Here is a 24,166-nt window from a genome sequence, read left to right on the forward strand (position 1 = left end):
ATTCTAAAGCAAGCATAGCAGAAGAAACAATCAACCCAGTGAAGAGGCAACCTACAGAATGAGAGGAAATTTTTTCCAATTATTCATCTAACAGAATATTTAATAACCAAAATATGTAAATAACTCAGAAAATTTAGCAAAAAAAATAAAGAAAATCAAATTTAAAATATCCAGGTTGCTGGCCTAGTGGTTCATGCTTATAATCCCAGTACTTGGGAGGCTGATACAAGAGGATAGCAGAATTGAGGCCAGCCTCAGTAACTTGGCAAGACACTGTTTCAAAATAAAATAGTGGTGGGTATGTGGCTTAGAGGTAGAATACCCCTGGGTTCAACCCCAAGTAACAAAACAACAACAACAAAAAGATTTTTAAAAAGAGGAAATTATGTAAAAAGAAACTTCCCCACAGAAGAAACACAACTGGCCAATAAATATATGAAAAATGTTCAACCAGTGTAAATGCAACTAGACCAAGTACCAATGAATAGATGATTGGGTAAAGAAGATACAGTGTACATTTTCACACACACATACTGGAATACTATTCAACCATAAAGAAGAATAAAATCCTGGTAATTGGTAGGAAAGTGGATGAAATTGGAACATCATTTTAAGAAAAACAAACCAGACATAGAAAGGCAAGAATTGCATGTTCTCTGTCATATGTGGAAACTAAATAAGAGAAAGAGAGAGAATATCAGAAACTGGGAATGTAGATGGGAAGGGAAAAGAGACAGACTAAGAAGGTAGAGGGTAACGGATGGTCATGTCCTAATGCATAGTACCTGCGTGTATAGAAATACCATGATAGTTGGGACAGTGGCACACATTTACAGTCTCAGACATGGGAAGCTGAGACTGGAGGGTCACAGGTTGACAGTGACCCTCAGCAACTTAGCAACTTTCTACTTTTTTATTTATTTCAAAATAAAAGATTGGCCTGGGGGATAGCTCAGAGGTAGAATGGTCCTGAGTTCAAACCCCAATATCAAAAAGAGAACAACAACAAAAAAAAATCATGCTGATTTCCATTAATTTAGATAAATAATATATATTATATATTGTCATTTATAATCTTAAAACCCTTTATAAAAGGCCAAAAAAAGAAAGGATCATGGGGATTTCCATTAATTTGGAGAAATAATATATGTTATCATTTATAATCTTAAAACCCTTTAAAAAAGACCTGAGGTGTCATGGCTATAATAATGTAACAAACAACAGGAAATGCTGAGCTTGTGGAGAACACTGGTTGTTAAGCTCCAGGATGACACAAAGGTTCATTTCACTCTATTTCTAGCAGATGAATGAGGAAGATATGGAAACACCTGGGGGAAATTCTGAGCTTTTAACACTGTTCATTTTGTATCTGGCCAAATCTGAGGAATGCACACCAGATGGATCTGTTTCAGGTCTCTCTGATAGTTGTGCCAGGAATCCCAAGGACTGGTGCACTGAGGTCCTATTCAATTGTGGGACAGTAAGACTGTCCTATAATCTCTACAGACATCAATTCACCACGCAGACAGTATTTGTACCTCCAAAGACTATCACTGCACAAGGTGCTGGAGTCCTGTAAACTTACAGGCTTCCACAACATCCAGGTGTACCTAAGGTCTGAGTGAAATACTTACCCTTTGGAACCACACCCTTGCTTAACATGGTGGGTCTTCCCTTTCTGAGGAGCCAGGGCGTTGTTCCTCGGGCACCACCTGACTCACCTTCAGCTCATGCTCCAGTGTGTTTTCAAGTCTTTTCTGAAGTCCTCTGACTTCCCATGCCACTTTCATTGCTAGTTGCTTCCTGTGTTCCTGGAGGCTTCCATCTATAACCTCCTTCAACTGCTGCTGCTCCTTCTGTTGCTGCTGCTGCTCCTTCTGTTGCTGTCTTAGCAACTCCAGTTCCTTCTCAGCTGCCTCCCTCTTGGCCTGCTCAGCTGATCCACAAAGGGTTTAGAGAGGAAGAAACAATAGTTAAGCCTGATCTCTACCCTTCAGAGATCAAAGACCAAACCAATTTTGAAAAGGGAAGAAGGGCAGGGCATGGTGGTGCATGCTTGTAATCCCAGAATTCGGGAGGCAGAGGCCACGGTTCGCAGACAGCCTCAGCTACTTAGGCCCTTCACAACTTAGTGAGACCCTGTTTCAAAAATAAAAAGGCTGAAAAATAGGGCTGGGGGTGTATGTAGCTCAGAGGTACAATGCTCCTGGGCTCCATTCCCAGTACCACCAAAAAAAGAGGAAGGGAGTTCTCCAAATTCTCCCTTTAGCGATGCCAACAAGAGTGTTTGTGAATGTGATGGAAAACTGATGGGCTGGATGTGCAACCCTGACCCCCTGGTTGTTCTCAGATTCAGCAGAGCATGCTATCCCAGGAGGAGGAAACTCCTTGTTCAGGAAGAATTTTCTGTCCAGTGAGTCAGAGGTCTGTACAGGAACCTACCCAACCTTTCCAGACCTTTGAACCCCTGTACCTTTTGTGGCCTTCTCTGCATCTGTAAGGGCTTTATCTGACTGCCGAATGGATTCCTCTGTAGCAGCCTGTGACTGCTGGAAGCAATGCAGGACATGGTTTGCCTGGAGAGCCAAGAAGAAGCAAATACTTGTTAGTAAAGATCCAATCTTCAGATGAGAAAATTTATGAAATCACAAATCTGACTCTAGGATTTGATTGTTTCTTAAGATCCCATAGAGGCTCCTTTCCTTCTGTGGCCACGATATGAAGTCCAATCTCAGTGACACCAGAAAACCTTCAACAGCAGCTTCCTCCCCAGTGATGCTGCCCACCAGCCCTGCTTAAATCATTTGTGATGTTTGCACACATTTTCTCTTCTGCCTGGATGCTGTTTTCTCCTTTCTCAATTAGCATAATATCTATAGGTCCTTCAATTTTTGTCTCCTACTTTCTGTGTCAGAAACCTTTTCTAGGTTGCCTTCTGAGTTTTGTCAGCCTTGCTGAGAACAAAAAAAAATTGTACATGTCTAAGGGATATAACAAGATAGGTTGATACTGTAAACATTATTAAGTGAGTTCTATGATCAAGATAATTTTCATATCCATTACTTCACAGCCTCACAGTTACACTTTTCTTTTGAGAACACATGCGAGGTACTGTTAGTGACTTTCAGGTATACAACAGATTGTTTTAACTATAATCACCTCAGTGTACATGTCCAGAACTTACTCATCTTACAACTGTATGCTTGTATATTCTACCAGTCTCTCCCCTTTCTCCCACGCCCAGCTCATGGTAATCACCACTCTATCTCAACATGAATTTGAAGCCCGTATTATTCTTTTGGTTTGGCTTTTGCCACATAAGTGAGTCATATAGTACTTTTCTTTCTGTGCCTTATTTTACTTAACATAACGTCCTCCCAGTTCACCTATGTAGTACAATTGACAGAACTTTTTAAATACTACAAAGTTTCCTTCATATACATTAATACATGTATAGTGATATTATTTAGTAATCAAGACAGGATAGTACTGCCATAAAAACACACAAAGACCAATGGAATAGAATACAGAGCCAGGAAAACAATGAAAGTGGACCCTAGCATTACACCATACATAAAAACCAACTAAAAATAGATTAAATATGTAAACATAAGACCTGAAACTAAAACCTTTAAAAGAAAACAGCAAAAGGGTCCTTTGACAGTGGCTTTTGCAATGATTTTTTTTTGGCACCAAAGTCACAGACATCAAAACCAAAAATAAAATCACAAGTGATTTTCGGGAGCAGAAACAAAGACCCCCTGACTTTACTCCGTTGGCCATCCCCCCTCTCCTGCTCCTCACCTTCACTCCTTTCCTTGGCACTTGACTGTAGTCCTGTTCAACCTTCCTCTTTTCTTCTAGGTAGAGACTGTAGCCTCCTGGTACAAAGAAATCTCCTCTTCTCCTTCTTTTCTCCAGGGACTTTGAAAGCTGCTCCAGCTGAGCCCGACAGTATTTAATGGATTCCTCTTCATTTTGCAGCAAGAAATTTTTCTTCTTTTCCTCTATGGCTTCCTGGCATGGAATGTAAAGAAATATAGTACAAAGAAGCCGTTAGAAGGAAGGTCCAACTGGGATCCTTTAGAAAGAAGCAGTTCAACAGCCTCACTGTGGACTGGTGCATGGAAAGGAGCCAGGCGACTTACTATAGTCACAGGTTTGGTCAATTTTGTGTGATTCTGCAAAGTACCTTAACTCCCCTGGGCTCAGGCTTGATATATGCAAAAAGATGGCGTTGGATGACATAAAACTTTATATGAATAACAGGGACCCAAACCCTAATGGTGAAAAATAGTCAAATTCCATCTAGAAGCACAATTTCCTTAGAGAATGTGGATTGCTGTGTATAAAATATACATATGGCGAACCCACTCCTCAGGAATGAGTTAGGGATGTTCTGAACAGAGTTTTGAATCCTTCAGATCTCTTTCAGTGAGAGTTTGAATATGTGAGGATGCAGAAAAAGATGTTTTGTTTGTTTGTTTGTACTTGTAAATTATAGTCCAGATGGATTTGTACAATGTGAACTAAAAGAATTTTGTCACTTTTAGGTCCATCCCAGAAAGGTGGGTCTAGTCACAGAATTACAAATCCTCTCCCTTGGCGTCCACACCCTGGGCCTGTGATGATGCACATTAATTTTATGATTTACATTATTTTATATAGCACAGGCTGACTTTAATAAATGAACAGTATCCTATTGAGCATTACCCAATCACACGAGCTCATTAAAGCAGTTTTCTCTGGCTAGGGCAGAAGAAGAAATTAGAAATACCAAAAACAAGGAAGGTTAGAATGTAGTCCTGCTGTTTGAAGGTGGAAGAGCTTCCCAGGGCATCCAGATTAGAATGAGGCCATTAGACTGCTGTTTTCAGCAGAGCACCCAGATAATCTGCAGAGATCTGACTTAAGAAACTGCCAGCTAATAAGTACATGATAAAGGAACTGTTATTCTAATAGGTGAAGTGCTATTGTGCTAATAAGTAAACTGTTTTAGGCTCCTAAGCACATGATGGATTGTTTGGGGATGATTTGATTGTGGTAGAAAAAATTAAAGTTTAGCTTTTTTTTTTTTTTTTTTTTTTTTGGTGGTACTGGGGTTCCTGGAAGCCCTTCTACCTTGGGGCTACACTCCCAGACCTTTTTTATACTTTTTAAAAATTGGAAACAGGGTCTCTTAAACCAGCGTGGCTGGCTTCGAACCTGTGCAATCCTCCTGTCTGCCTCCCAAGCACGGGGATTACAAGCGTGCGCCAGAACACCTGGCTCTAAAGTTTAGCTTTTAAAGAAAATGTGTGGTGTAACTCGCAAAGCCTTGTCAAACACACACACACACACACACACACACACACACACACACACACACACTCCAGATTATATCATGAGAGGGATACAAACAACCCTGGAATTTAAATGGTTATCTAAGCCTCATTCCAAAAGGACAGGGATCAAGAAAGTTGGGTTAGTACCACCAGCTTCTTCTGGAACTCCCGGTTCTTATCCTTGAAGGAGTGCTCCATGAAAATTGCAAGGGCCTCCCTCTCACAGGCTGTGTGCACATCAAGCAGCTCCTGGAGTGTGTCTGTGGGGAGCATCACCCGCTGGGCCATCTGCTTGCTGTAATGCTCAGCCGCCTTCTGCACAGCTGCTGTGTTCTCACACTGGGCCAGAGTGCTCACGGCATTCTCCAGACAAATCACCGCCCCACTGTTGATGGCATTCACGTAAGTCTTCAGCAGGGTCCCCAGCTCTGAATAAGGCAGGCAAAAGAGATAAATATCAAGTTCTCACTAAATAGAATGCAAAGATCTGAGATGATGATTCTAAAACAACACACACAGTGTAGTGGGCTGAAGACTTAGGTCCCTCCAAAATTCATAAGGTCTAATTTTAACCACCAGAGTGATGGAATTAAGAGGTGGAACCTTTGTTGTGATGATTGGGTCAAAGGGCAGAACTCTCATGATTGGGATTAGTGTCCTTACAGAAGAGACTGCAGAAAGTGAATTTCCCCTTCCACCAAGTGAGAACACAGCAAGAAGTCAACAGTCTCTAAGCTGAAAGAAAGTTCTCAACACACTCCACCATGCTGGCGCCCTGGCTTTAACTCCTAGAGTTTCCTTAAAAAATCATTTAACTTACAGGACATCCCATAAAAAGATGATGTGTTTAGTGTTTTGACCCTGTTACTGATATTACATCCAAGATATAGCCCTTTGTATATGTGGAAACCTCTAATACCTGTGATAATGTTTGAGGTTTTGGAAAGGAAATTGTAAAGTGCAGACAAGAAAACACACATTAACATGTGGTATATGAATATTAATAAATACACACTTCTCTACAGAAAGAAACAAAGCTACTCTGCAATATGTATGATGATTAAATATTAAACATATTGGGCCACACAGAAATATAATTTCAGAACTGGAGACTCACGGTTCCCAGTAACCTTGACTTTTTTCCTGAGGGTCTTAGTCTTCGCATGGCTGAAGATGTGGGAGCAGAAATTTTTCGATTGTTCTAGGAATGCAGGATCGAGTTCATTTTCCAGCACATCTTCAATACGTGCTAGGAGCTCCTTTTCATATTTTGGTCGGTCAAAGACAAAACACTTCCGATTTGGAAAGAAACGCCTAATACACGCCCTGCATGTGTTAACTTTGAGACTGGCACCTGAGGAAAAGAGAAAACAATTACAGAAGGTACAGACTTGGGACAAGACAGCCAGAGATTTTTATGACTGGGAATTGTTTATTTTAAGCATCTCTGTACTTATGGATCTCATTTTTCATGCTCTTTCAGTGTTTCAATGCAAATCAAACTCATACCAGTGATGTGTCTCTGAGAGACAACTCCTCAGGTAAAAAAAAAAAAAAAAAAAAAAAAAAAAAACACTTATGCTGGTATCCACAGGACCAAGAATGATGTTTGATCTTTCAGATCTTTATAAGGAGATTTAATTAATGAATGGTCACATATCAGTTTCTGGTTTAAGCTTACTGATAACTGATGGTCAAGTGTAGGACTTAATGAAGAGGTGCTACAAACAAAGAATAACAACACAAGACAGATAACAAGTGTTCAGTCGAGGAAAACATGCTGATTGCTATACATAAGGATTTATAAACTAAAAATGTTTTTAATATAAACCCTCAAGGCTACCTAAAAGAAATTTATAGGATGGACCACTATTTAATAAACTCATGGATTTTATCATGCTTACCTACCTAAATGCAATACAATCAAATAATATATTACCTTAAAATAGTATCAACATGTTTTTAATTAAATAGCAAATTTCATTTTAGCATGAAAAGAATGATATGATCAAGAAACAGAAGTGAAGGACCTGGTAGACACCCAAAATACTGAAAAAGTATAGACTGAAAGGAGTTTTATACGTTTATTTAGAGAATAAACATCCTTTTTATGGAGGATATAACTAGCCAATAACCAAAGAGTGATTGTTCTATACAGTTCCTCAAGAAGAGTAAATTACCACTGAGTAAAATGGGTTCTTCTTTATAATTCTATGTCTAACAATTACCTAGTAAATTGCTTTTTTCAACACAAAAAGAGACACTCCAAATAAGAAACAGAAATGTCAGGACATTGAAAAGATTTAGTACCCACTATAATCTGGATGCTAAGATACAAATTACTTTAAGGGCAAATTGGTCTGGAATAATCTCTGTACACATTAAGGCCCTACACTCTCTGACTCTAGTTATTAAAAGTTATCAAGAAACAACAAGAGAGCCAAGTTACCATTTCTTTAGACCTGGATTTGTCCCAAGTACAAATGCAACCCCAAAGACGATGATAGTGTTCAGCAGACATCCAGCCTTACTAGACTGCCCCCTACCCAGATGATGCTCCGATACCTGGAATCAGCAGCAAGGCTTTCTCCAGGTACTCATCTTCTGTGATGGGACGACCATTAAACTTCAGCTCCAGAGTGAAATCCCGAAGAGTCCAGATGAAGTCTGGAAAGAAACTCACAAACTCGGTGGAATCTTCCATTCCATCAGATCTTGGGGAGGACTTTGCTCTGATGAGTTCTGTGAGCTCCACAACATAACTAAGACTCTGCTTAGGAAAAGGAGCTGCCAACCAATTCCCTCTTCATTGTAACATTCTCTTTTGCCCTGGATCCTCCCTGCTTCACTAAAGGCTATACAATCAAAAGGTAAAAGTCTCTGCTTCCATCAATTCTTCAGTGAGACTGGAAAGGATACTGTAGCTTCTCCAAGGCATCATTGCTGATGGTGCCCATGCTGTTGTAGACTAAAGTGCTGCTCAGAAGCACGGCCAGGGCAAAGATGCACAAGTCATTCTTAGGATCAGCCTAGAAAATATATTGAACCAAGCCACTCACATTGTTCTTTTTCCATATTCTTTCAGTTTTTCATTGAATCATTTTTTTCATTTGTTATTACGGACAGCACAATGTTTATACAAAGAAAACACCTTCAAAACAGAACAAAGTCCAATCTCAGCTTTGAGAATGACTTGTCTTGTGACCCCAGTTTCATTTATGAAAGAATTCAAACAAAAGTTTCTTTAAGATACTTTTGTTTGTCAGAATGGAAATAATATAATACATATAGAAAAAATAGTATCTGATGAGCCATTAAGCTTAATAATAATTGATACCATATGCTCACTTCACTTGCTGTTGATAATTATTATAGACTCTTAATGAGGTGGCTATATAATATACACTATATAATATACACTATATAATATAATATACATATGTTATATGTATATTAGTGTATATATAGTGTATATATAGTATTATATGTATATTATATTATATAGTGTATATATAGTGTATATATAGTATATATATTATATTATATAGTGTATATATAGTGTATATTATATATTATATATAATATACACTATATAATATAATATACAGACTTCTGGGAAGATGGCGACCGAGAAAAGCGGGGCTTAAGAGCCCCGCTAACAACAAATCTCCATTACCACAAAATCAGCGCCTTTCATAGCCAGAAAACACCATCACCAGTGAAACAAAAAATCACCAGGCTCCAGAGAGAAAGCAGACTGAGAACAGAGCCACAGAGGAGATACACCGGCCTCGCGCCCGAGGACGCGGCAGACGCGGCAGCAGCGCCATACTGCCGGAGGCACCGGCGAACTCAACGGACGGCTACAGCAAGCCGAGGTGAGCCACTGCGGAACAGCTAGGCGGGATTTCTCCGCGCAGAGAGCATCTAAAGCTCCCAGTGGCCGAGCTCAGCACACGCTGCAGGGATTCAGAGTAGAAATCAAAAACAAGAAGAAAAACGCCAGCCCTATAGCCGAGGGCGTAGCAGCGGCGCCATATTGCCACCGGCGGCAGCAGCAGCGAATTCAGCGAGGCCAGTACAGCTACATCTGCGTATTCAAGAACAGTGAGTCAAATTGCGGGCCACAGAGGAGAAATCCCAGTACTGTACTCCCTGGGACTTGACCCAGTGGGGGAGGGGCGGTGGCAGAGATATCACACCATAGGAGAATGTGCAACCTGGCACCCCCCACAGTCTAAAGCAGCCTCTATCGACTCTCTGGGTCGGAGACTCTGTGATAAAACCCAGTAAAGGAGTAGTGGGGTCCGAGATACTACTGACTCGAGATCCAGAACACCTTAAGGGAAGTCATAGTGACCCAAGGGAAGAACCCAGAGAAGGCACATTGATCGGAAATCAATGGGAAAGAGGAATAATACTGGAGCAATTAATGCCCACAACCCCACAACATCAGAACCCGATAAAACAGAAAATCAGAGATTTCTAGAAGATCAAATCAGGAAAATAACTGTAGAAATAATAGAGGTGCTTCGAAAAGAACTCAGAGAGAGCCAAAAAGAGATAAAGGATGCAATTAATGAAGTAAAGGCCTCAATTCAAAGCACAAACAACCGATTAGAACACATGGAGAACAGAATCTCGCTCTTAGAAGATGAGCAATCCAAAAATGAACGCATAGTTTCTAATCTAGAAAAAAATATCCGACAGCAGGAATCTGATATTGAAGAAATATGGGCCCATTTTAAGAGAGCTAACCTAAGAATAATTGGAATAGAGGAGGGAAAAGAAAGTGAAACCAAAGGGATCAACAATCTCTTCAAAGAAGTAATAGCAGAAAATTTTCCAAACATAGAGCAAGAGGTTGATACAAAGGTCCAGGAAACTTATAGAACTCCCTTTAGACAGGATCGGAGAAGAGGATCCCCACGCCACATAATTGTCAAAATGACCAATGTGGAAGCCAAGCAGAGAATCTTAAAGGCAACAAAAACAAAGGGCCAAGTGACATTCAGAGGCAAACCAATTAGAATCACTCCAGACTTCCCAAACCAAGTCATGAGAGCCAGAAGAGCTTGGAGTAACATATTCCAAACTCTGAAAGAAAACAACTTCCAGCCAAAAATTTCCTACCCAGCAAAACTTTCTATCAAATTAGATGAGGAAATAAGAAGCTTCCATGACAAACAGAAACTGAAGGAATTTATGTCTTCAAAACCAGCACTAGAGAAAATACTCAGAGATTAACTACAAAGAAGAAATAGGTAACACACACCAGAACCAGAGAAACAAGAGTTTCCATCCAACAGACAATTAAGATTGGTTATCTGTGGAGATTCATTATTTATGTTAGTCTTTTACCTATCTCTAAATGGTATTGTTTGCCTTTATTGTTGTTAATTTTTAGGATTTCTAGTTGGAATATTAATATACCTTCAGATATAGCAATTGGAAATATTTTATCCCATTCTATTAGTAACTGTTAACTCTGTTTACATTGTCTTTGCATATACAATTTTTTTATTTTTTTACTTTTTAGGGAGTCTGTATACTCCTCTGTTGCCTGTGTCATTGAAATCATAACCAAGAAATCACTGTCAATTTCAATGTTGTGAGGTTTTATGACCCAGATTTTCTCCTAAAAGTTTATAGTCTTAAGATTTGTATTTAGGTCTATTATCTATTTTGAGTTAATATTAGTATATGGGAGTAGGTAAGGGTCCAATTTTATTCTTTTCCATGTAATTATTATTTTTTAACAATATTTAGTTAAAAGATTATCATTTCCACCACCAAATGTTCATGGAAACCTTGTCAAAAATAACTTGACAATATAGGGAAGAATTTAGCTCTAGGCTTTTATTTAACTCCAATGGTTTATATATCTGCCTTTAGAATAGTACTACACTGTTTCAATTATTGTAGCTTTATATGGTTTGAAATCAGAAAATATATATCTTCTAGCTTTGTTCTTTTTCAAGATCATTTTGGGTACCTAGAGTCCATATTCCATATTAGGATAGATTTTTTTCTGAAAAATAAATATATAAATATATGATAGTTTCACCTAAAAAATAGAAAAAAATATTCTCTGGTAAGAAAGAAAGCAAAAAGAAATATTGAAATGTTATCTTTAAGTCATCAAAAGCTTGGTATCAGACAAATGAAACTGTTATGTGAGATTATCATTTTTAATTTTAGTAAATTGCTATAATACTAGATGTCAACTACTAAGCCAAGCATGGGAGGGAGGGATAGGGAGAGAATTGGGTGGGGATTGGGTGGGGGCTGACTGGGAAAAGTGTGCATGTATGTCTACAAAAATATGTATCCTACTATGATGTATGAATACAGTGCACCAATAAAAAAAAAAAAAGAAATCGAATGCTCTCCCAAATATGAGAAAGCTAGGGAGAAAATGGGTCATAGGAGGAACTCTAGATGAAGAAGGGGATACTATAGATGAACAAATAAAGTGACCTGAGGGGATGGAAGGGGAAGAGGGAAATTCTATAATGTTCATGATGTACATTAACAAAAGATCACAGTCAATCACTGAAGCAAACATGAGAAGGAGGGAGGGGGAGGGAATGGGGAAGAAATTGAGCTAATTGAGTGATGTGTGCATGTATGCCTCTATCATCTTGTACTCCAGAAAGATGTATGACGACAAGGCACCAATAAAAAGTTTAAAAAAAAGAAAAAAAAATAATAATAATATAATATACATATGTTATATGTATATTAGTGTATATATAGTGTATATATAGTATTATATGTATATTATATTATATAGTGTATATATATAGTGTATATATAGTATATATATTATATTATATAGTGTATATATAGTGTATATTATATATTACATATATAATTATATATTACATATATAATATACACTATATAACATCAGTCACAGTTAAGCATTTACATTGAATCTGAAGAAGTTAAATATTTGTTCTTACTAGAAAATGTTCCACACCTTGCAAAATTATTCGGAAGCTAAGAAAATATGACAATTTTATACTGAGTATAATTATCTCATGGTATTATACTCATGAAAATACAAATTCAACGAATATAATATATTAAAAGTAATTACACATTAGTAATTGATCTGAGTTTTAAAATGAAGTCATAATAATAACTTTTCATTTTAATGACAATAATGAATGCATCAAAGGAACAAAAGCTATTGGAATTACTAAATGGCTGCATGTGATAAATTTTCTGGGAAATATTGCTCTGAGTGTTAAAAGGTTTGGATAATGTGGAGTTGAGGAAACAAAAGAAATATGCAAGCAGAGAAACTTGCAGAAGCAAAATTAGAATAGCTGGGCGTGGTAGTGCAGGTTTTACACCAAGGAGGCTGAGACAGGAGGATCACGGTTTGCAGACAGCCTCAGCTACGTAGTGAGGCCCTTTGCAATTCAGTGAGACCCTGTTTCAAAATAAAGAATAAAAAATAGGGCTGGGAGTGTCGTTCAGAGTTAGAATGTTCCTGAGTTCCATCCCCAGTACCACACACACCCAAAAAAAAAAAAAAAAAATCAGAAGTGTGGAGTAAGTGGCTCTTCTTGACACACAGTAGAGGATACATGGAGAAAATATGGACTCACAGTAAGCTCTTTTGCAGAATTATAAAAAAACCTTGAAGAGTGATAATTTTATTTTCTGTTGCCTAAAATACTGCATCCAGCAATCCATTCCTGTAAATTTTTGGTGTCTTTGAATTTCCTTAAGGAAATAAAAATATTGAAATCTAAATATCAAAATATACATAATTGAAAAGGAGAAATATGGCTAGTAGACTGCATTTCCCAAATTCTAATTATTTAAAAATTAATTGAAGTCAGACATGGTGTCTCACACTTGTAATCCTAGTACTTGAGAGGTTCAAGTACAGGAGGATCACAGGTTAGTGGTTCAATCCCTAGTACTGAAAAAAATAGTAATTAAATATGACCAGAAAATTTGGAGTTAGGAAAAACAAATATAGTTTTTGCCACTATGATTGTATCTTCAGTGGGATTTTTTTTATTCCTTTATTTTGTGTGTGTGTGTGTGTGTGTGTGTGTGTGTGTGTGTGTGTGTGTTTTTACTGGGAATTGAATCCAGGGACATTTACTTCCAAGCTACACCCCCAGCCATATTTCATTTTTTATTTTGAAATAGCTTCTTCTCACTAAGATGTTTAGGGTTTTACTAAGTTGCAGAGATTGGCCTTAAACCTGAAATCCTCCTATCTCAGCCTCCCAAGTACTGTGATTACAAGATGGCCAGGCATGGTGGCGCATGCCTGTAATCCCCATGCTTGGGAGGCTGAGACAGGAGGATCACACAGGTTCAAAGCCAGCCTCAGCTACTTAGTGAGGCTCTCAGCAAATTAGTGATACCCTGTTTCCAAATAAAATATAAAAAATAGGTCTGGGAGTGCAGGCTGGAGGCAGAAAAGCCCCTGGGTTCCACCCCAAGTACCATAAAAAAAAAAAAAAAGATAGACCAACATGCCAGTATGGTGTGTTGTTTTACAGGTTAAAGATACAATATCTACTTCTTGGGAAAAAATGAGAGCCAATGGAAGTTTTCAATTTAATCTACAAATAAGGAGAAAATGAGGAAAAAGCAGAGATAAGCAACCTAAAACCTATAATAAATACCTCCCGCCTGTTCATATATACCTCTTAGTCTGTATCATAGTAAAATCACCTTGCTCACATCAAAACAAGATCACCTGGAATCACAGCAGATTTGTGCGCAGTCTCAACAGGGTCGAAGGATGCTAGAGAGTAAGACCTTTACCTTGTTCATCCACATCTCTCGTACTAGGCCAAACTCTTATGGCTCAGCTACTCAATAAAGGATTATTAAAATGGATACAATTCTTTAATTCACCTCCCAGGAATAAAAGGTTTTACCGAACATGCCTCATCTTTCAGGTTGAATGACTAAAGGAACTAAGATAAATAAGGATTAGGGGAGCAAATTTTTATTTACATGGAAGGGATCTGCAATGCACACAAAAATCTGCACATGTTTGTGAGTAATCTTTAACAAGGCAAAATGGGAGAGAACTGGCTTCTCACTGAGCAATCTTTACCACGTGCAAAAGAACAGGACAGGAAAACCACCAAGGTTGACTGTCCTGGGAAAGATTAAGTGGAAAATTATTGAGATAGAGCTATGTCCTAACAGTGATGATATGATTGCAGAGACCAAAGTAAGCTTCGATCCATCTAGCAAAATTTCTGGATTTCAGGAGAGGGACACAGAAGTTAAACTTAAAGCTATCATGGAAAGATAAAAAGAGAATCCAGAACACAAGGGATCTGTATGAGACTCTCCTCCTTACCTTTTCCACATCTCCCAGACCCTCTGTGTCCAGAAGGACCAGGGTGTGCTTGGGCTTGGAGGGGTGGGGCATACACCACATCCAGATGCCCTTGGTTTCCGATTGCACTGTGGAGCCTAGCTGGAAACCTGCAAGGAAGAGTAGACTGCAACTTACACTGCGAGCAAAGTCCAAGAAGCTCATCAGCTGAAAAATCAAACTTAAAGGATGGTAAGTGTTCGTCAAACAAGATGGCACTTTCTCTAGTTTATAGAGAATGTGCAACGTTGTGTCCTCTAAACACCTCATATCTTTATCTGTAGACCTCTTCCACATTTTAAACTAATTTATTCATAATTGCTAATTCAATTTTGCAATTTAAGAAAATTTGTATTCATGTCCATGTGACCACCAGTACACTAGATGAGAGAAAAGGCATGGTGCACAGAAGGAAGCTTTGATTTTTAATTGTTCAGTCATCCTGACTTCCAAAAGCAGCTAGTTGAATATATTCTAATCAATCAAGAACTTTCTATTATCTGTGGAATAAACAAAGCAATTTAGTTAATAACTATCCATTTAAAAACTATTATCTTCCAAGAACTGCAGATATGTTCAAGGATCGGTAGACAGAGCTCTGACTAAATCAGAAATATCTTCCCTTTGGGCTAAAGGTCTTGGATGCTAAGACTGCTAAAATATAATCAGCTTAGGGCCAACTAGGTGTAGTCTTATTTTTATGGACAGGGATATGGAAAGGAAAGAATAGAGTTTTAAAGTATGCTTTTTAAAGTTACATTGGAAATTAAAAAGTATATGAGTCTAATGGCAACTTAAAAGGGTAATAAAAACACCTACACTGATGATGGATTTTACAGGATCAGAGTGAAAACACACAAATACTTAAGCAAAAAGCAAGCATTTTAGCCAAAATATAACAGTGGTTTAGCATAGGATCAGGGTGGCTTACCACAGAAATGGAGAAAGAATTATTTTAACAGTGTTTAGTAAGAGAAACAAGAAGATAGGTGGGAAATAAGCCCACTGAACATGTAAGGTTTGGAGATGGAGTGGCAGGGAAGAGGTACATATTGTTCAAAAGAAGAAAGCATAGGGTGCTTCTAGTTGCTTTGTGGTGATTAGTTTCATTTGGGTTTAAGAGTAGGTATTGGGAAAGACATGTAGTTTGAGCATGATCACTTTAATTTTACAACTTTCAAAAAGAAATAAACTGAATGGTTGTTTGACTTACAAGACATGTAAAGGGAACAAATAGTCTGAAAATCTGAGGATTTCCAGAATATAGAATATAAAGTCCTGAAATAAGCCAGGCGTGGTGGCACACCCTTGTAATCCCAGCATTCGGGAGACTGAGACTAGAGGATCGCAGTTCGCGGACAGCCTCAGCTACTTAGTGAGGCCCTCTGCAACTTAGTGAGACCCTGTTTCAAAATAAAGAATAAAAAGAGGGCTGGGGGTGTAGCTCAGAGGTAAAATGCCACTGGGTTCCATCCCCACTACTGAAAAAAAAAAAAAAGGAAGAAGAACAAAGAAGCTATAAATTGGCACAGGGGCACATGCCTGTAATCCCAGTACTTGGAAGGCTGAGACAGGATAATTGCAAATTTCCTGCCAGTCTCAGCAAATCAGAGAGGTCCTTCACAACTTAGTGAGATCCTGTCTCAAAATAAAAGATAAAATAAGGCTAGGGGCATATTTCAGAGGTAGAATGCCTATGAATATAAACCCCAGTAATTAATTAATTTAAAAAAGAAAGGCTTCCCAGGCCCCATCCTGGAAGGACTTCCAATCTTTGAGGGTGGGGATAAGACAAAGCAAAAGTAGACTCAGCAACAGGAAGAAGCTCAGAGAGTGTGGTGCACGGATGAGAAGGAAGGAAAGTATCTCCAAACACAGGAGTGAAGCTGGAGAGATGGTGCCTGGCAGAGGGCTAAAATGATGCAAAGAGGGGGCCCGGGTCACGGGACTCTGGGCCCCAGGCCGAACTGCGCATAGCACGCCAGGCCCCTGGAGAAACCGGGCCCAGTAAGAAGCTGGGTTCTGGGCGGGGGTCGCGCACGGCGCACAAAAGCCGGGGCCGGGTCGCGGGACTCTGGGTCCCGGCCGAACTGCGCGTAGCACGCCAGACCCCTGGAGAAACCGGGCCCAGAACAGAAAAAGATAAAGAAAAATATCGGAGAGGAGGTAAGAAAGCCGTTATGGATGACAGGACACTGGAGATGCAGACAAAACTTATCTAAATGCACTGGAACTTATGGAAAAATTCGCCGTGAAAGAGGACTGCTATTTCTCTATATTGTTAAGAATCTCAGACATCACCTGTAAGGAGAGAGTTTAGCGGAGACCAAGGAGAAATGCGGTGTTGAAAGAGTTCTCCGCGATGGTGGTGGAGACTTGTATTCAGGAGAAGCAGAAACCGGATCTTACCAACTTTATTTTTTTGGAGAAATTACACCAAATGTCGAATAATACCATCACGCATGCTTAGGAACACTGGACAACATTTAGAGTGGAAAAAGAGCCTGGGAAGGATTTGAAACAGTGGAGGCAGTGGCAATGCCAGTGGCCAATACTCGGGGGAGGCAGAGATCTGATACATTACAACTGGAACCTTTGAAATAATAACCACAGAGACAGTGATCAGAACCTGCTGAGGGGTTAGGCGGGCACCGGGGCCAGTGGCTGACATCGGAGCTTGCTGTGAGGCAAGGCCACTACTGAGGCCTCCGTGGCCGGGATTGGAACCTGCAGAGGGGTTAGACCGATGATGGGGCCAGCGAGGCCGGCATCGGAGCCTGCCGTGAGGCATGACCAGTGCTGGGGCCTCCGAGGCCGGGATCGGAGCCTGCCGAGGGGTTAGGCCAGTGCTGGGGCCAGTGAGGCCGTCATCGGAGCCTGCCTTGAGGCATGGCCGGTACTGGGGCCTTGAGGCCAGGATAAGAGCCTGCCGAGGGGTTAGGCCGGTGCTGGGGCCAGCGAGGCCGGCATCGGAGCCTGCCGTGAGGCATGACCAGTGCTGGGGCCTCCGAGGCCGGGATCGGAGCCTGCCGAGGGGTTAGGCCAGTGCTGGGGCCAGTGAGGCCAGCATCGGAGCCTGTCTTGAGGCAAGGCCGGTACTGGGGCCTCGAGGCCAGGATAAGAGCCTGCCGAGGGCCGAGGGGTTAGGCCGGTGCTGGGGCCAGCGAGGCCGGCATCGGAGCCTGCCGTGAGGCATGACCAGTGCTGGGGCCTCCGAGGCCAGGATCGGAGCCTGCCGAGGGTTTAGGCCGGTGCTGGGGCCAGCGAGGCCGGCATCGGAGCCTGCCTTGAGGCATGACCAGTGCTGGGGCCTCCAAGGCCGGGATCGGAGCCTGCCGAGGGGTTAGGCCGGTGCTGGGGCCAGTGAGGCCGGCATCGGAGCCTTCCTTGAGGCAAGGCCGGTACTGGGGCCTCCGAGGCCAGGATAACAGCCTTCCAATGGGTTAGGCCGGTGCTGGGGCCAGCGAGGCCGGCATCGGAGCCTGGCGTGAGGCATGACCAGTGCTGGGGCCTCCGAGGCCGGGATCGGAGCCTGCCGAAGGTTTAGGCCAGTGCTGGGGCCAGCGAGGCCGGCATCGGAGCCTTCCTTGAGGCAAGGCCGGTACTGGGGCCTCCGAGGCCAGGATAAGAGCCTGCCGAGGGGTTAGGCCGGTGCTGGGGCCAGCGAGGCCGGCATTGGAGCCTGCCGTGAGACATGGCCAGTGCTGGGGCCTCCTAACCCAGGAACAGAACCTGCCGAGGGGTTAGGCCGGTGCTGGGGCCAATGAGGCCGGCATTGGAGCCTGCCGTGAGGCTAGGCCAGTGCTGGGGCCTCCGAGGCCGGGATTGGAATCCTGCCAAGGGGTTAGGCCGGTGCAGGGGCCAATGGCCAGCATCGGAGCCTGGCGTGAGGCAAGTTCACTCCTGCGGCCTCCAAGGCCGGGACCAAAGCCAGCTTAGGGGTTAGACTGGTGCAGGGGCCAGCGAGACCAGAACTGGGGCCTCCCATGAGGCAAGGCCGCTGCTTGAGCCAGCGAGGTCTGGATCAGTCCACTGAGTAGCCAGGCCACTATTGGGACCATCAAGAGTGGGATCAGTACTTGCAATGCAGCATGCACAGAGAAATATCGCAGAAAATATAAATCAGAGGCTTCTCTTAATCAGCAATAACTAGGAGGAAAAGGGCAACAGGAAGAGGTTGAGCTATAGAAAGGGCCCTATAGTGAAGCAACTAATGTGACCAATCAGAGGGTATGTAATGCTGGAGGATGGAGCCTCTTTAAAACGCAGGAGGTACATAAACAAATGTATCAAAGTAAATCACCAAAGAAGCGTGCGATGGAGGGAAGGGGAGGGAATGGGATGGGGGCTGGAGGAGGGCTAATTGGATGATGTGTGCTTGTATATCCTCTCAAGTCTTGTACTCCAATGTGATTGATATATGACTACAATGCACCAATTTAAAAAATAAATTAATAAAAAAATAATAAATTAAAATAAATAAATAAATAAATAAATATTCCATTTTCTCCACAAAATAAAATAAAATAAAATAAAATGATGCAAAGAAACACCTGTGGAGTCAGAAAAGATGGGAGTCACTGGCAAACTCAGCAAAGTACTTCAGTGAAACTTTGGGGTTTCAAAATCAGAGGAGTCAATTTAAGGGAGCAGTGAGAAGAAACAAAGGAGAAAGGAGAAATTAGGATAATATTTTTGCTTGAAGAGGAATAAAGAGAAACAATGATGTGGTAGTCATGAGGTATGGAGTCTTGGAAGAGCTTTAATATTACCCACACCAAGTACATTGGCTTGTTACTTGATATGGACCCATATCAAGTTCACTGGAAGAAAGTACATAGGAAAACAGAGCAAGGACCATTGAAGAGCTCAGTGTAAGAACAAGTTAATAATGACTGATTTTCCTTTTATAGGAAGCTGAAACAGCAAAATCAAAGAATCCGACACAGAAAAAGAAAAGGTTGCAGTTTTGCTGGAGAGAATTAGAACTAGAAGATCTGTTTGACAAGAGCTTTGGAATCTCCCTTCTGGTGACCATAGAGGAGAGATGATGAGCTGAGGAGATACAGATTAGGGAGGTAAGGAGCCCGGCCGGCAGAACTCACTCACCGTGCTTTTCTCCAGCAAGTCGGTTCATCAAGTAGGATTTTCCTGTTCGATACAGCCCCACGATGGCCACCACCACCACAGGCTGAGAAATCTGACCAAGAATCTTCAAGGCTCTCCGGTTCAACAACAGCTGCTTGTTCTTGTTTTCCACAAGACACAGTGGTCTCGGCATAGTGGGTCCATGTGACATGGTGACCTATAAAAGTTCAGGAGCCTCTCAGTGGAAATAAGATCACAGATTAATTCTCTCTCTCTCTCAAGCTTAAAGCAGAGGGCTGGCAGGGCTTCTACATTTTCTATAACACAAAACGCCGTATAGCACTGTCGAACCCCCACATGGCTCCCTCCATCAAAATCGCCGTTGATGGCAGTAATGAATTAGTAGACATCACCTCTCCAAAGTTTCACTTCCATAGTAAAAATAAAATGTACACTATGCTTATCATACTCTGAAAATCTACATTCCACTGAGCTCTGTCACATATATGTTACATTTTTCATCTCATTGGTGGGTGTAAGAATTATATTCATGTTCCATATGTGCTAGATGAAGTCTAAAAAAATCAAAGGACTTGCTTGAATTTATATAGTGAATAATGAAAATTCCAATTTTTAAAACTAGGAAAGTCTGTTTTACTATACTGTGCTTCAAACCTCTCATCTGGCAACATGGATTAAGCCCTGTGCTCCTTGATCAGCCACACACAGCACTTTCTACACACACTCCTTTACCATCAACATACTCTCTAGTGTATATATGTGACGTAACAGGCTCCTCTTGGTCCCGCAGAGTCAGGATCCCATGCCACAAACCACTCAGTGTATTCTAGACTCAGCTCCTCTTGCATGTCTGGGATTCATGGAGGACTCCAGTTCTCCTCCTACTTTTGAATAGTGTGCTTTCTTGTTTTCATTCCTGGTACCAAGTCCTACTTACTTAAATGTTTTGGATATGCATTTGTATTGCAACAGAAACTGTGATCATTTCCTGTGATATAATTATTTACATGTATTGCTCCTGTTCTCAAGGTGATACTAAAGTAACCATGTCAGTTAAGATCCAGTGTATTCATGAGAAATAAAAAGGTGTCCTAAATATTTTTACAACTATTTTACATAAATCGTAAGGTTAGTTGTCCACACTTGATGAGGTGGATTTGTTCCATAAAGGACTTCAAACCAGGACATGTCATACAGGATCTGTTAAGTACAGAAGGCTACCCCAAATCCCAGATATTGTTCAAATATGAACAGATGTCTGTGTCTCCCACTAACCATCAAAACTAGGAAAATAGCAGACAACATAACGCTAATTAGTAGTAACTATTTATGACAATTTGATTAACTCCACTAAAGTTGAAGTTACCATATCTGTCTTGCTCTCTGCTTGATCCCTTGCTGGGCACATAGTATATACTGAATCAACACTGAATAATTTGGCATTATCCTAAAGAAATAAGACTATGTAAGTAATACATGTTTGAAAAAATCCATGTGTACTGGTAATTAACTCATGTGAGATTTGATTTAACTTAAGAACACTACAGAGGAAAAACGTTGAGCTGCCCTAAAAATAATTATGAGTCCTGGGAGGAGCTTGGAGTTTCCAAGGCGAGGAGGTGGAATGAGTTTCTAGAAGAATGAGGAGATCATGATGGGAATACCTGGAGGGTCCACTGCAAAAGTCATCAAGAGACCAAAGGGTCATTCACTTAGCACAGAGGGAGTAAAGGGAACAAAAGCTGGTGTTGGAGAAGTACCCACCATGGGAACTAGTAGATCCGAGGTATCCTTCTCATTTTTAATGGAAGCCTTTACTCTTATGAGTTTCCTCCTTGGCATTGCTTTCACTGAGTCCCTTAATTTGTGATATGCTCTGTTTTCATCATAATTTGGCTCTAATTTCTCTTGTGATTTCTTCTTCAATCTATTGCTTGCTGCGTATGTTATTTAATTTCCACAAATTTGTAAACTTTCTAGTTTTCTCTTTGTTTTTGGTGTTATAAATTTCTACCTTCATCCTGTTGCTGTTAGAAAAATATTTTGTATGATATCTCTTTAGTTCTATTGATAATTTGTGGTCTAATATATGGTCTATATTAGAATTTATATGTCTCTGTACAATGTGCATTTTGTTACTGTTAGGTCAACAGAGGGGATGGGAGGGGGTAAGAAAGAAACTCTCTAAAGCACATGATGTACTTAAACAAACATATCAAAGTCAATCACTAAGCCAAGCATGGGAAGGAGGAATGGGGAGGGGATGGGGTGGGGATCGGGTAAGGGCTAATTGGGTGATATGTGCATGTATGTCTACACAAGTCTTGTATCCCATTAAGATATATGACTACAGTGCACCAATAAACAATTTTGAAAATGAACATTTTCAAATAATAAAAAAATAGTAACAACCAAAACCAGCCACTGGGCTCTGTAGTCCAGGCTTTTGGACACCTTGTTCCTCCCCTGCCCTTCCTTAGACGCCACTTTGCTGAAGAAATAGAAGTTGTGAGTGAGCGTTTCCGCTCCACCTGAACAGGACCCCGAGCTCAAGCGGAAGCTGCCAGTGTGTTCAGCTGCTGCTTGTGCCCTTTCCTCCTCCCACTTTCAGCTGCTACTTTAGAGGAAGTGAAAGTACACTGAGAGCTTATTTTTTTCATTCTCATAAAGGAAACAGAACAAAAATAAGAACCTGAGATTAACTTACGTAGCATTTTGTTGTTTGTGTTGTTTGAACCATACACGGAGAGACAGCACAAAATAACAGGCTTAGATCATTTGCTACTTATATTTAAGAACTGATTAGAGAGACGAAGGGTGAATTATTTCATATTAAGCCAGCCATAGAGAATCAGAATAGTGAATATCGTAAAGAGAAGGAATGATTTTGCCAACATTTTGTTCATTTTATTTCATCCACTGCCTCCAGTTTCTTCTGTTATTTGTATCTCTCTCTCTCTCTCTCTCTTCATTCCTTTGTTTTTGTACTAGAGATTAAACCCAGGGTCATTCTAACTCCAGCCCTTTTTACTTTGTATTTTGAAACAGGATTTCACTAAGTTGCTGAGGGTCTTGCTAAATTGCTGAGGCTGGCCTCAAAACAGATCCTTCTATCTTGGCATTGGGATTGCAGGTGTGCACCACCACATCTGGCTTCTTCTGTTATTTTCAATTAATCCCTTTTAGGTTTGTTTTTTGTTTTAGTACTAGGGATTGAACTCAGGGGCTTTCTACCTCTGAGATACATCCCCAGTCCTAATTTTTTATTCTTTATTTTGAAACAGGGTCTAACTAAGTTAAAGAGGGCCTAAGTAGCTGAGGCTGGCTACAAACCTGCTATCCTCTTGTCTCAGCCTCCCAAGTACTGAGATTAGAAGCATGTGCCACCACGCCCAGCTCAGTGTTTTTAAAATCACAGATTATAACTGAAGAGACACTGTTTTAAAGTTTTAACTTGTATCTTACTTAAGATGCACTTCTCAGCTGGGCGTGGTGGCCCACACTTCTAATTCCAATACTTGGGTGGCTGAGACAAGAGGATCACAGATTCAAAGCCAGCATTAGCAACTTAAGTGAGATCCTCCTGGACTTAGGGAAAATTTGTTTCAAATTAAAAACTAATCACCAGACCCACAAAAAAAAAAAAAAAACTAAAATAGATCTAAGAGTTTAATTCACTATTGGAATGCTTCTGGGTTCAATCCCCAGTACACCCCCCCTCATAAAAAAAGGAGGAAAAGAGAGGGAGTGGTGGAGAAGGAAGAAGAAGGAGAAGGGGAAGCACCTTTTGTATGTTTCTAATTCCTGGCAGGACACAATGAGGAAATGAATGTCTGGGGACAGGGGAAGAGAGGTGGAGAAAGTGACCCACAGCAGCATCTCTGAGGGGCTGGATTTGAGTCCCTCCCTTGGAGAAAGGATATTAGCTACCTTTCACTGGAGTCAGGTGGGATGCACTCTGCAACTTCCCATACAGACCCTGCTACAGCCCGGGGGGGAAAGCTCCAGGAGGAGCAATGAGTTCTGGGGTGAAGAGCCAGTGCTTTGGCCTCCCAGCCACCGGTGAGAACCAGTGAGAGCAGCAAATCCCAGCGAGCACAATGCCCACCTGCCACACACCTTCAGGCTTACCTACACCTTCCTCTAGGTTCCTTCACTCACCTGCCAGTCTCAAGGCTGCACCTGCCAGCCCAGTGCCTGAGCTTGGGGAAAGGACAGCACTGTAGCCAGAGAAGAGAAAAAATATGGACGATCTAATTCAGGAGGGAACTCACCTGCTGCGGAGCTGTAACCTGCAAACGAGCCCTGGCTGCCCAGAAACTCTGGTGCTATCTGCTTAAATCCAGAAACTACAGCAATT

General features: G+C 41.1%; 1 protein-coding gene across 1 annotated transcript; it reads right to left on the reverse strand.

Annotated features, from left to right (window-relative positions):
- Positions 1-1,655: 1,655 nt before the first annotated feature.
- LOC308260145 (guanylate-binding protein 6-like) lies at positions 1,656-19,996 on the reverse strand (the record flags this gene model as incomplete). The annotated part of the gene is made up of 9 exons (XM_080691466.1): positions 1,656-1,936; positions 2,474-2,576; positions 3,805-4,017; positions 5,472-5,752; positions 6,442-6,678; positions 7,890-8,086; positions 8,244-8,353; positions 14,680-14,807; positions 19,807-19,996. 9 exons carry the CDS (start codon positions 19,994-19,996, stop codon positions 1,656-1,658), a joined length of 1,740 nt encoding a protein of 579 aa, XP_080547592.1.
- Between the last annotated feature and the right edge of the window lie 4,170 nt (positions 19,997-24,166).

The sequence above is a fragment of the Muscardinus avellanarius genome (assembly GCF_963383645.1).
Source record: "Muscardinus avellanarius genome assembly, chromosome: 3".
NCBI classification, from domain to species: domain Eukaryota; kingdom Metazoa; phylum Chordata; class Mammalia; order Rodentia; family Gliridae; genus Muscardinus; species Muscardinus avellanarius.